We start from the raw sequence: 12739 nt of genomic DNA, 5'->3' as shown, positions 1-12739 counted from the left end.
GGTGGATCTGGGTTCGTGGTTCGTGGCATGCAGGTATGGTTTCCTCCTCCAACGTCTTAGTTGGATGGGGGTGCCAGATCTGGAGTTCGATGGCGTGTCCGGGGTGTTGCCCCGGTCTGATTCGTTCAACGGCAATGGCTTCGCCTTTATTGACGAGCCACCTTGGAGGTCCGCAAAGCTGCATATCAGCGATGGAGCCGCCTCGAGCTCGAGTGTGGAGGTGATCCGTCATTTTCTCCTTTGGTGGCTGCTATGGTGGTGCCAGAGGCAGGTGACGGTGTTGGTGTCAAGCTCAGAGGATTCTTCAGTCTTGTTTATAATTTTACTTCTTGGCTGATGTTCATGTGTGCAAAGGCTAGCGTTCTGCTGTCTTTTCAGCTTTGTCAGATCGGTATGTACGTGACTTGTATTATGGTCGTTATGATATAAATGAGACACGTATTATCATGCAAAAAAAACAACGAACAACACTCCCACTAGAAGTGTACTTTACCAAGGTAAAGGGCAAATATAGTGTCAGAAGCCCATGTTCACACACAAAGGAAAATTAAATCTGAAAAAAAGATTTAATTTAAAAACATTTAAAAATAATCTTTGAGATGCTTATGGATATTCATGAACAAACACGCATTGTTATTTTTATAGAAAAAAAAAGTTAGTGCTCCATTTAGGCAAATGCTTAAGTGTTACAATTATTATCTTTTCATTGGGCAAAAATTGACCGGTTTTACATGAATAGTACTTCCTCTCTCTCAGTTTATAGGGCGTGTGCGTATCTCTAGATCGTCAATTTGACCAACCTAATACAAGTCATATATTATAAAAAGTATACCAATATAAACTTCAGATGTTCTATTTTCAAACCGTATAATTTTTGTGTTATATAGTTTATATTAGGGTGATAAAATTGGCAACCTAGGCATACGCGTAGGACTTGTAAACTGAAATGGAGGAAGTATCAAGAAGAAAGAGGACTTGGCTATTTGGCCAATTTTAGTTTGACCCGAGAGGTTATTTATTGCTATGATAAGTGCTTAATACTGACAAATTTGCGCCAGCGTTGAGGCTACGGTGTCCATGGTACGAATGGACAGAGCCAACAAAGTTGTGGGTTGGCATGGGAAACCCATGTGACCAGGACGACCTTAACTTCTTCTATGCATCCACCACCATATCATTTTGGGCAATGGAGCTAAACCGCCTTTCTGGGACTCCCCTTGGCTCCTCGACCGCAAGCCTAGGGACATCGCCCCCTCATCGACGACGCGTCCAGGAGAAAAAGTTGGAAGGTGCATGAGGCCGGCAAGGAAAATGCTTGGATCTTCAAGATCAACCCAGCCACCATGGTGTCCGCGTAGCACATCAGTCAAGTCTTCACCTCATGGATGCTTATTAATGATTTCCACCTTGACGACCACATCGAGGATGACATCGTGTGGAAGCTTGCGGAGAGTGGGCACTACTCTGCGGCCTCGGCTTATCGCGCGCAATTCTTGGGGAGAGTCATGTCACCTCTGGACTCCATGCTTTGGAAGGCTTGGGCGTCGCCGAAAGTTAATTTTTTTGCTTGGTTGGCCATCCAAAACAGGATCTGGACGGTGGATATATTGGCCAAGCGAGGTTGGCCAAATTATGGTATTTGTCCTCTTTGCAAAAGGGTCTAGAAAACCAGAGCACACTTGCTTTTCAATTACCTTGAGGTTATGGAATTTGATCAAAGAGTGGCTCCACCTTGACGGCCTTGACAACCACCAGACTGCGTATTTAAGGCTAACTAGCAAGGACGATAGTTTTCGACTTGTAGTAGAGTGAACTTAAGGATAAAAAAATAAGTTACTCCAAAAGCAGAGAAGAAAAAACACGCGTGCAGTAGCTCTTGCCTTTTTGCAATAAGATTGTTTAACATGATTTCAACTGTACATAATTTTTTTGGCGTCTCAAACTTCCTGTAAAATTGGTAGACATATGACAATATACCAATGTGGGCGTGCCCGGACGTGTCCGGGACTCTCATATTCGTCTCAGATTTGAGCTGGATATGGGGAGTGTTGGTCAGTTCGGACGTTTGAGCCGGTTATGAGGAGCTCGTTGGGTGCCAAATTTCTATTCAGTCGTTTGAGATGGATATGAAAAGCCTAGTTGTAGATGCTCTAAGTTGCCCCACCATTTGGTCGTGGAATCTAAACCAGTTTGTCAAATTAGTGTAATCTAAACTAGTTCAGCAAATTAATTTAAACCGCAAAGACTTTTGAGCAAACAAGAGAGAAATAGCCTACAAGACCTGACCGACGTCCAACCGACACCCTCTCTTCTTTCTTCTGCCGTTTATTTAAGAACTACTCTAAGAGCGTTTTTTATACTCCCTCCGGTCCTTTTTACTCTGCATATTAAGTTTGTCTGAAGTCAATCTCATCCAACTTTGACCAAGTTTATATAAAAAATTATAGACATTCACATAACAACACGAATATCATTAGATTCATCTTGGAATATATTTTCATATTATATTTCTTAAATATTATAGATGCTAATAATTTTTAATATAAATTTGGTCAAACTTAGCAAAGTTTGACTTTCGGCAAAACCAATGTGCAGAGTAAAAAGGACAGGAGGGAGTACTACACTACTCTAAAAAAAACTCTTATATCACCAAGAAATCAGGGCCAGTTCTTTTGGGCAATTCTCTCAGAATTGACCCCCTCCCCAGCTTCTCCCAGAATTGACACTTAATATTCTTTTACAATTCCTAGCTAATTAAGAATATTAAGTGGCAATTCTGAGAGAAGCTGGGGAGGGGGTCAATTCTGGGAGAATTGCCCAAAAGAACTGGCCCTCAGAATCTTTGCCTCCAGGTGGTGCACTGTCGCTGTCGGGACGCTCCCACCTCCACCCAACAACTCTGTGACTGTGAAGTGTATCAGCAAAAGTCCGTAGAAACTAAACAGGTACCACCATTTGAACGCGACAAACTCGTTCATGCACAAAAATGGCGCACCGATTGGTCCAGCGCGACTGAACATCTTTTCTTTTTGCAAAGGAAGAAGTTCATCGCCTGAAAAAACATCAATGAAAGCAAAGAATAAATCTACCACAGAAGAGAGAAGGCAGGCACGGATCTCCAGAAGTACCCACCAGCTTGTTCGTCCTCGTGCTCTCCGCGCTGTTCCCCGGGCCGCCGCGTCGCTCCAAGAAGCCAGCGGCACCAAAAGCCCTGCCGAGTGAGTGAGGGATAGCAGAGCAGGAGCGTCCCGTGGAGCCTCCTGCGGCCCGAGGAAGCGGTGGCCTGAGCTCGGAAGCAGCTCCGCCGACCGCCGGATCTCCCGGCCGACCGCGCGCGCCGGCGCGGCGGCGGCTCTCCCGGTTGGTTGCCGACGCCTGACGGGGACAGACAAAGTGGTTGGTGGAGGAAGGGGAAAGGTGGGGTCTCGTCTCGCTTCCTTGTTCCTGCTTTAGCATCTTTTGCTCGCACATGTCGAGTTTGGGATCTTTGCCTCTTCTAACAGACAGCAGCATTTCCAGACCTCTTGTGTATGATCCTAGTAACTGATCCGAGAGGTTACTGACTTACTGGTTAATCCCGTTAATTTGCAATTGCCTGCCCCATGATGTCATCGGGGCTGATGAATTCCGTGCATTGTTTGGGCGAATTCAACCTCAGGGCATCGTCTCACTGGTTAATTATGCACGATTTTCGGCATCTGATGGTGAGCTTGCAGAACGAACACACAAAAGTATCCTGATTTTGCTTTTATATATGTTCTGCTAGGTAAGGAAGCATGGCGGCGAGGCATCTCCTCCTCCTCCTCGCGCTTGTCTGCCTACATGCTCCTTCTCACTCGGCTTCGGCTCAGCAGCCGGAGGAGGCGACGGTCATAGTTAAAGGATCCACTAAAATTGCTCAGACGGATGTGAATTACATCTGCGCCACCATTGACTGGTGGCCGCCGGAGAAGTGCAACTACAATCAGTGCCCCTGGGGCCAATCTTCCATTCTGAATTTGGTACGCTTATGTTCCTGACTTGTTGTCAGTAAGTAACAGGCTGTTACTGAAGCACATTGTGGTTCGTGGACAGTGGACTGACTTACTTTTCGTGTTCATGCTGTTTCCAACAACTGCTTTGTTCAGGATTTGGATCACCCCTTTCTGGCTCAAGCCATTCAAGGTATGAATATTTTAGTCTTCATTCAGTAGTTGCTTCTGGGTCCATGTTAATTGTTTTTCTAGACTATGTACTATGATCTATGCTCATAGTTTGCCCGCCCACTGCGAATTTTGTATTCCAAACAAGGTTATTTTCTCTCTGCAATGATACTATCGCTTGTTACGGTCTCTAGTTTATCAAGCATCATGTAGTTACAGTCATGTCAGTGGATTATAATTATTTGTACTTGCAGAAATCTTTTTGTAATTGTAAGCATTAGTTGGTTAGTTTGATGAATATATAAAAAGATCTTCTTTATTCTGTCTGCAGAATTTCATAATTTGAGGATTAGGCTGGGAGGCTCTTTGCAAGACCGAGTTGTTTACGATGTTGGGACAAATAGTCCGTGCTCTCCATTCACAAATGTGTCAAATGGTTTGTTTGGTTTCTCAGCCGGTTGTCTAAGTATGGATAGGTGGGACAAACTGAATGATCTATTCCAAAAAACAGGGTGAGGCGTGTAATATTAAGTTTTTTTTTAATTTAGCATGCATAACTTGTGTCAGATGTTCACATATTTGTGCTCACATAGCCATAACCATGTGATATTGCATTTCCATCATTGTTCTAGATGTTTTTTTAACCTACTCATAGTTGATGAAAATCACTAGCAGCGTCGTTTTTTCTGCATGTCTTCAACATTATATTTTGTTTAGGGAGGAGATATGGTAAAAGTGAACCCAAGCCAGATGAAGTTATCAGCATAACCAAGTGAAATATATGTACAAGGAAATGATGTGCACAATGAGGGACTCCTAATGGAGTTGCATGTGCTTGATTAGCATCATTTGTTCATTTTATAAACACTCAACAGAACTAGCTCATGAATGAACAAAAATCTATCTGCAGAGCAATTATCACATTTGGTCTGAATGCACTCCATGGAAGGTACAATGTCCAACGTTCCTTCTGGGCAGGGAAGTGGAACTCTACAAACACCTATGATTTTGTCAAATACACAATCTCAAAAGGATACCCAGTTGACTCGTGGGAATTCGGTAATCTGCTGTATTTTTTTTGTTCTGTGCTCAGCTCTTCTATGTTTATCCCTTCTGAATTCTGAAGGGTTGAATATTCTTTTCTTGTCAGGTAATGAGCTGAGTGGGCATGGAACTGGCGCAAGAGTTGATGCCAAACTTTATGGAAAGGATGTAACTGAACTTAAATCCATACTCCGGCAGTTGTATAGGGCACCGCTCTCCCAACCACTCCTGTTAGGTCCTGGAGGATTCTTTGATCAACAGTGGTACACCCAGTTACTTCAGACTTCAGGTCACGGTGTTGTTAATGCCTTGACGCATCACATTTACAATCTTGGTGGAGGTATGTGATATGTCGCTTTTGCTCTGGTGGCATTTAGAAAAGGCTCATTTTGGTGCTCCAAGATCATATCTTGATGTTTTGCATGACTATCAGAAGAAATGGCTCTGAGAATTTTGTAGGCAGGACTTCGCTAATGTTATGTATACATGTCTTACTAATGGTTGTCCCCTGCAATAAAATAATACATTGCCGTGCTGTTTTAATCTGGGTGCTTCTTGTGATACATAATGTGAAGGAAAGGCATCATGAAATTCCTAAAAAAAAGGCTTACATAAACTGTTTTTTGAAGGAATAGCAAGCTCTTTCTTAACATCCTAATACAGTAGTACTAGTATTTATTCAACCAGTTGATGTGATTAATATATAGAATGCATCAGCGCTAACACTTTGTTTTCAGGGGATGATGTCCACCTTATGAGGAAGATAGTAGATCCTAAGTACCTAGATCGTGCTGAAGACACTTACCGGGACATGCAACTTACCCTTCAAAGGCATGGAACATGGGCTTCTTCTTGGGTTAGTGAAAGCGGTGGGGTGTTCAACAATGGCCGTCAACTGGTGTCAAATACTTTCATGAACAGCATCTGGTCAGCTCTCAACATTTTCTCATGAACTTTACACAAGTACAACATTGGTGTAGATGTATCTTTTTTTTCTTGCAAAGGGTGTAGATGTATCTTGTGTGAGCAAAAAGTCATGACGTAATTTCGACGCAAACAGGTACCTCGATCAACTTGGAATGGCATCGAAGTACAACACAAAAGTGTTCTGCAGGCAGACTCTCATCGGTGGCAACTACGGTCTGCTTGACACGCAGACATTCTTACCAAATCCTGATTACTACAGGCAAGCCTCACACTAGTAAACTGCGGTCGCCACAGTGTTTCCCAGAGCACGGCTCATATGTGCTGACCCCTCCTTTTGTTCTCAGTGCTCTGCTGTGGCATCGGCTTATGGGCAATGGAGTTCTCTCCGTCGATATAAATGCACCGCGTAAGCTGCGTGCTTATGCCCACTGCACCAAGCGACACGTAAGAATCCGACGCTTTCACCTTCTTAAAGCGGAACTGGTTGAGATAGTTTCAGATATTCTTAGATTTGTTGCCAACTTTCAAGTGATATGGCTATTCTACTTAGTTTGCTAAGTTTGTTGTGTCTGAAGAGTTACTTCAACTACCATTGAAACATGTGCTAATTCAACCATTTATGTCGTTCTGAACAAAGCTTGCTTATTCCACAATGCAGAAAGGAATCACTATCCTCCTGATCAACCTAAGCAACAGCACCGTGTACAACGTGACCCTCCAAAACGACCTCAACGTGAGCGTCGAGAGGAGAACCGGCCACCGGAGGCGCAGCAGCGGCCTCAGAAGAGCAGTGTCATGGCTGGGAAGCAAGCCGTCGAGCGAGAGCACGAAGAGGGACGAGTACCATCTGACCGCCAAGGACGGCGACCACCAGAGCAGGACGATGCTGCTCAACGGCGTCCCGCTGGAGCTGGGGGACGGCGGCGGCGTGCCAGCCCTGAACCCGGTGCCCGCCGCCGTGGATTCGCCCGTGCACCTGGCCCCGACGTCGATCGTGTTCGTGGTCCTGCCGAGGTTTGAGGCCAAGGCCTGTTCTTGAGTGGAGAAAGTTCTTTATCACAAGGACATTTTCACTTATCACCTTGAATCGGCATTTTCACTTATCATCCTGAATCTTCTTCGCCGTTGAGAGCATCCTAACTTCAAACTAACAACAAAGGGGAAAAGTCTCACGGCCGAGCCACAGATCACCACATTCATCAGTCAGGAATGATGCAAGCATGGCGGAGATGAGATCAAAGTAGATAGTTTTGGAAAAAGTCGCTATTATTCAAACAGCTACCCGCAGATTTTAAATTACCAGTTCTGTACATTACAGAATTAAAAGTTTAAATTCATGTTTGTTGGGGCCTCCTCACAAAGAGGAGACACCCTCCAAAAATTAGGGTATGCTGCTTAGTGTGGCGTGCACACGGTATTCTCTACTATTAAAGCAGAATCGAACGTCGTGATAGTTCGACCTCCTCCTTACCTTCTCCCATCGAGAGATCCCGCGCAGAAAAAAATCGCTAGGAAAGAATCCACGTTCAGCCCACTTTTTTCCGGTACGATAAAAAAGAAAAGGAAAACAACCTCCGTAAGAAAAGCACCCACGAGGCCACGACTAGGCACAGACATCCCCCGCCCCGAACTCTCTTCCCCAAACTACCCATCCCATCTCTCGCGAGAAAAATTCCCTACCGCCGTCCAGATCGGAGATCACCTCGGCCTCCTCCACCACGCGCCCGCTTCCTCCCATGGTCGTGTCCTCCCGACCCACCCTCCTCTTCGCTCACCACGCCGGCGCAGGCGGTCACGCGGGCGTCCATTGATCTGCAACTCTCACCGCCTTCATAACGCTCAAGCGCCGCCCACGGATAGACGATGGCTTCAGCCGTGTCAACGAGGTCGAGGAGTCCCTTGACCTAGCCCTTGCCCTCACCTTCGTCGGAGGCCTCGCCCATCTCGATGGGGCCGGTTACTTATCTCTCGGGGATGCCCTGCCCTCCCCTGGCGTGCTGGGGACCGATGATGCCCTGTCTTCCCCTGGCGTGCTGGGGATCTGGTGGCGCCCGTCGAACGTCGAGAGGTGGCACAGCCCCGCCACACACTTGTTCCTCCTCCTCAGGATCCTCAATTCCTCATCTAAAAGGTTTTGCCTGCGTGCGTGTGCCTCTGGTTTCATTCCTGAATTAATCTTATCTTGAAGTGTGGTTATTGTGCATGTCTGTTTGTGTTCTCAAGGCATTCAACCTCTGCTTTAGCTTCTTGTGCAAGTTTATGTGGATGGAACTACCACCATATCCACCCAGCCTTTTGGTTTGGTCTTGTGATGCTGACGCACATTGTCTTTCATGTTCCTACTATCTGCCTTTCAGTTTTGACTTGTGATGCTGACGCACATTTTCTTTCTACAGCTGTGATATTTCCCTCCTTTATGGATGTATGGAACTGCGTGAATGGGACAGCGAAGCCACTGTCATGAAACTTGCAGAATGATGACAGAGATATCGAAAGATTTTCTAAAATGAGGTGTGAAATAAAAGGCAAATGTGAAGCTCTTGCATCAATCCTCAGACTGATTCCTGCAAATTTTCCTACAGAACTACAACATGGTAGTCTTGAAGTAAATACCATTTCTTTTATTTTCTATGTGTTGTTAGCACAATAGATAGTTAATATTGTTTTTCCTCTCAAGTTCAAGATGAAGACGACCAGTTAAGAAAACAGTTTGGTGAGATAGAGTGGCAGGTTTGCTAGAATCACTGTAGCTGCTTCTGCCGCAAACTTACGTTCATGCCTATGACATCTTCTGGGATCTTTGTTTTAGGAAACTATTTTGTTTACACCTTCCTATTGGCATGTCTATGGCAGCAGTGAAACTTAAACGAACACTTCTAGGCTAGATATTATTAATGTGTACATATATTGGTCCTTTACATGGATCTTGCCATCTTTATTTGCCAGTCATTTCAACTATTTGACAAACTTGAAGGCAAGCTCAAGGAAATGCATCATTACCTTTTAGTATTATTTTTGAGTTGTTGGAATCAATCTGGAAAACATCTTCCTATTGTAGATACAATATTTGCTGGTTTGTAGTCTGATACTCTGTTTGACATTACAAATTACGGAAATACTTAGATTATGCTTATGCCACTGTGCTGATAGAGATTGGCTACTTAATAGTATGGAGATGACAAGATCGAAAAGGACGGTGATATAAGGAAAGCGGGGAGTGGAGGAGGAAGAAAGTTGGGATGCCAATTATAAATAGGTTAATACTTCAAATCTTTATGCACTAAGGTATTCTTTGTGTTAGAAATAATTGTTTAAAAGGCTCATGATTTTGGCGAAACTGTATGATGTATGTGTGTTCCTTCACATGGACAAATATGAAAGGGTACCCATTATGAAATCATAGACCAGTGATGTATCATTTCTTTGTCTTTCTTATTGCAAATATGGCTCACATGGCCGCGCTCTGCAGAATATAGAGTTTGATGATGATGATGATTGGAACCAAGAGGAGGAAGCAAGTAAGTTTCATTTGATTTTCTATTCATGAGGTTACAGTAACAAGATATGTAAAGTCCGGATTGGTTTACTTATCACTTGTATGTTCCATACTTGCAGTTTTTCAGTACTTTCGTCTTGTTGCCTCTCAGTGTATCACTAAATAATCAGTGTTTTTGGGTACTTGCTTGTTGTTGCCTTTCAGTGTATCACTAAATAATCAGTTGACCGGTGTTGGCAATGTTGCATCGATTCTATTTATTTCTGGTTCTGTATGCCTCCCAAGCTATAACTTATACCCAAAATTATTAGCATACAAATTGGTATCAGTTGTGGGAGACTCGGCCATGCCGACAATGCCTCCAATGTGGTGGCGGTCATGGTGGACGCCACCATGTGAGCTTCAGCTCATTGTGGTGTAGCCGGAGCGATTTCCTTCGCTGTTGAAGTCCGGGAAGATTTTTATGTGAATGCAATCCTGTTTTGCTAGGTCCCTAGCATTATTAATTTTATTTTTCTGCCAATAACAACCAAGTAATGTGTGCATGTCCACGCCTTGGAGTAATTCTCGGTTAGTTAGATCTGACCGCTGCATGTGCTTCGTGGGATGCCACGAATCCAGTGCAAGCAACGTTATTGTCGTTGGGTTCAGGTGGACATGGGATGGTTCATTTGATATACCTACTCACTAGCTACTTTCTCTCTTTTTCAGTAGCACTTGACCATATAAATAAGAGAAAAAAACCAGAAAACGCTGCAAGATTTTTACGCAATGCAAATTACTTGTCTGCGTGCTCGCGCGTGTTTATACGTGCGCTTGTTCTTTTGTGTCCAAATACTTGTGTAGTGTTGTGAGAGAGATTCTGCAACTTCAGTTTTTGTCATGCAGTTCCTTAAAACGTATACATCTCTTGCATCCTTTAGATACATCATGTGTACAGGTATATGTACAGGGAGCAAGTGCCACATTGCTACATTTAATGCTTTGGTGTGCTCTCACGCTCCATGCCATTGTCCCATGCTCTAAACTGTAGATATTGACTATGATATGAAATTGTAATTGCTCATAATTTATATTTTTGACACAAGGCAGGAGCCAAGAACATCTGTGTGACATGGAGCTCTTAACAATGGTTAGCGTATGGTTCGCAAGTTATTTCTCTGGTTCATCTCAAATTGAGCGTCTTGATACTTCATATGAATATTTGGTTGTAACAAATTGTTTTCCGCAAGTCACAATTTTTTGTATGCAAGAAATATGTATAAAATTCCTCAAAGCATTGTAGATAAGCAGCTTCATATGTCTGAGTGTCTGATATGCCTTTCTTTTTCAGTTTTTCCTGCCAGAAAGAAAGCAAGTGACCTATTTAATCTCAGAGATATGTCCCATTATCAGTTTTGAGGAGTCATTGTTCCAGTCACACAAAATGTTGACAGATGTATCATTTACAATGACCATTCAATTGTAATTTCAGTGCCATGTCATAAAATTTCAATTCACCAGTTCAGCCCCTTCCATAAGGTAGTTCTCTTTCTATGATCTGAAATCACAAAATCCATTGCTTGTGATTTAGTCGTCTATACCAGCATAGCAAATTAGCAATTGTAAATGATTGCCTATGGCGGTGAAGTTATGTGTTGCTACAAAATCTTTCTCTGCCAGTCTCAATGGGGCGAAAAAGTCATCAAGTTTATTCATTCATACAATTCTTTTTGCTTTGCAGATATTGGATCAACAGTTGGAAGTGAACCGTGCAATACATCACTCTAATATTAGTTATAATCGGCTGACCATGTAGGATGTACCGCTTGTGATGTATTACACTCCATATCTCCTTACAATTTGTAGCGTGAAATTTTTATTCCTCTCATTTGTCCATTTTTTTTGTTCTATCTCTTAAGCTGGTGAATAGGAAGTTATGTTGTTTCAGATGCTTACTGTGTGATGAAGCAGATGGTGTTCCGAAATCCAGCATCTGACACCTGGTTTTGGTCTCAAGACTGCAGTAAAACAACGGAACAAACATGGTTCGCTGCAAAATTTACTTAGGCTCTGTTTGGTATCTCTCCACTCCGCGGAGCTGGGTTTTCGCTGCTCCGTTAAAATAAGCTGTAGGCTGGTCCGCTCCGGGAGCGGAGTCAGAGGAGCGGAGAGAAACCAAGCAGGCTATTAATACAACTATAGTTAGAAATTTAGGCAAGGAGCACGCCCATGATCTGAGGAGGAACATAGCTGATCTTCATTAGATCTACTTCAATTACTCAGAAAAACCGATATTTTTTTTAAAATAATGTTCTTCGCATTAGGTGCCTAGAGTTTTAAGTGCTTTGCACTAGCACCCTGTAGTCAGCCTTTCTTTATGTGCTATTCAGTCCAACAAGAAAAACAAAATGGTAGAGCAAAAGTAAATCTTCAGAACATATATTTTCTAAATCCGTGGCAACGCACGTGCATTCAGCTAGTTTCTTTAGTAAAAGGCGAAAGAATAGTTCGCTTTGTGCTCACCACGCAGCTGCGTGCTCTCTCCATTCCACCACAGCTGCTATTTGTATCCGTCCCAGGTACCTACTCTTCTCTGCCCAGGCGAGGTGGTACTAAATCATCCTCCTCCCCCGCGTTGCTGCTGCACTGAGAAGGGGCTGTGGCCTCTCCGAAAACACGATGGGCCAGTCAATGCAGGCCCAGCCAGAGCTTGAACTATAAAGGCCTTGGCTATAGAAAGGGCTTACGCCCAGGTCCAGTCAGAGATTGAACTTGAGCTTCGGAATGACATAAGGCTGGTCACAATGGGCAAGAACATAAGCTAGTAACTTACACACTTTCCTAGACTATGTTACCACCTCCATAATGGATAGAAACATCTATGTAGTGTCATGCAACAATGCATTTATTAGGTTATAGACTCATTGTTTCTTGGAGTGTGTGATGTTCCGGTAACTTAGCTAGTTACCACAAGCACCTCTTTTTTCATTAAATATGTACCACATAAGCAAAGTTGTATTGGAGTGTGTGATGTTACTCCTAAGTTTCTCTCCATTGTGACCAGGCTAACTAGACCAGATTTGTCCCAAAAAGAAAAGAAAGGAAAAAATAGACCAGGTTCTTAAAAAAATATAGTAACTACTCCCTT

General features: G+C 43.5%; 1 protein-coding gene and 1 long non-coding RNA gene across 3 annotated transcripts; both read left to right on the top strand.

Moving 5' to 3' along the window:
* The first annotated feature begins 2955 nt into the window (after window positions 1-2955).
* Window positions 2956-7494, top strand: LOC123093006 (heparanase-like protein 2). Of its 2 annotated transcripts, none has more exons than XM_044514880.1 (10): window positions 2956-3417; window positions 3767-4001; window positions 4128-4164; window positions 4474-4654; window positions 5053-5201; window positions 5293-5526; window positions 5924-6113; window positions 6247-6372; window positions 6458-6557; window positions 6772-7494. In XM_044514880.1, exons 2-10 carry the CDS (start codon window positions 3777-3779, stop codon window positions 7150-7152), a joined length of 1623 nt encoding a protein of 540 aa, XP_044370815.1. In that variant the 5' UTR covers window positions 2956-3417; window positions 3767-3776; the 3' UTR covers window positions 7153-7494. The 2 variants fall into 2 exon arrangements, with proteins under 2 accessions (XP_044370815.1, XP_044370816.1); XM_044514881.1 differs by lacking the exon at window positions 2956-3417 and adding an exon at window positions 3486-3673.
* A 3253-nt stretch (window positions 7495-10747) lies between these two features.
* Window positions 10748-11538, top strand: LOC123093007 (uncharacterized). The gene is made up of 2 exons (XR_006444970.1): window positions 10748-11130; window positions 11333-11538. It is a non-coding gene; the product is annotated as an uncharacterized lncRNA (long non-coding RNA).
* The last annotated feature ends 1201 nt before the right edge of the window (window positions 11539-12739 follow it).

This window comes from Triticum aestivum, chromosome 4B (assembly GCF_018294505.1).
Source record: "Triticum aestivum cultivar Chinese Spring chromosome 4B, IWGSC CS RefSeq v2.1, whole genome shotgun sequence".
In the NCBI taxonomy this organism is placed as follows: domain Eukaryota; kingdom Viridiplantae; phylum Streptophyta; class Magnoliopsida; order Poales; family Poaceae; genus Triticum; species Triticum aestivum.
The sequence above is the reverse complement of the archived record's forward strand: the minus strand, read 5'-3'. Positions and strand labels throughout refer to the sequence as shown.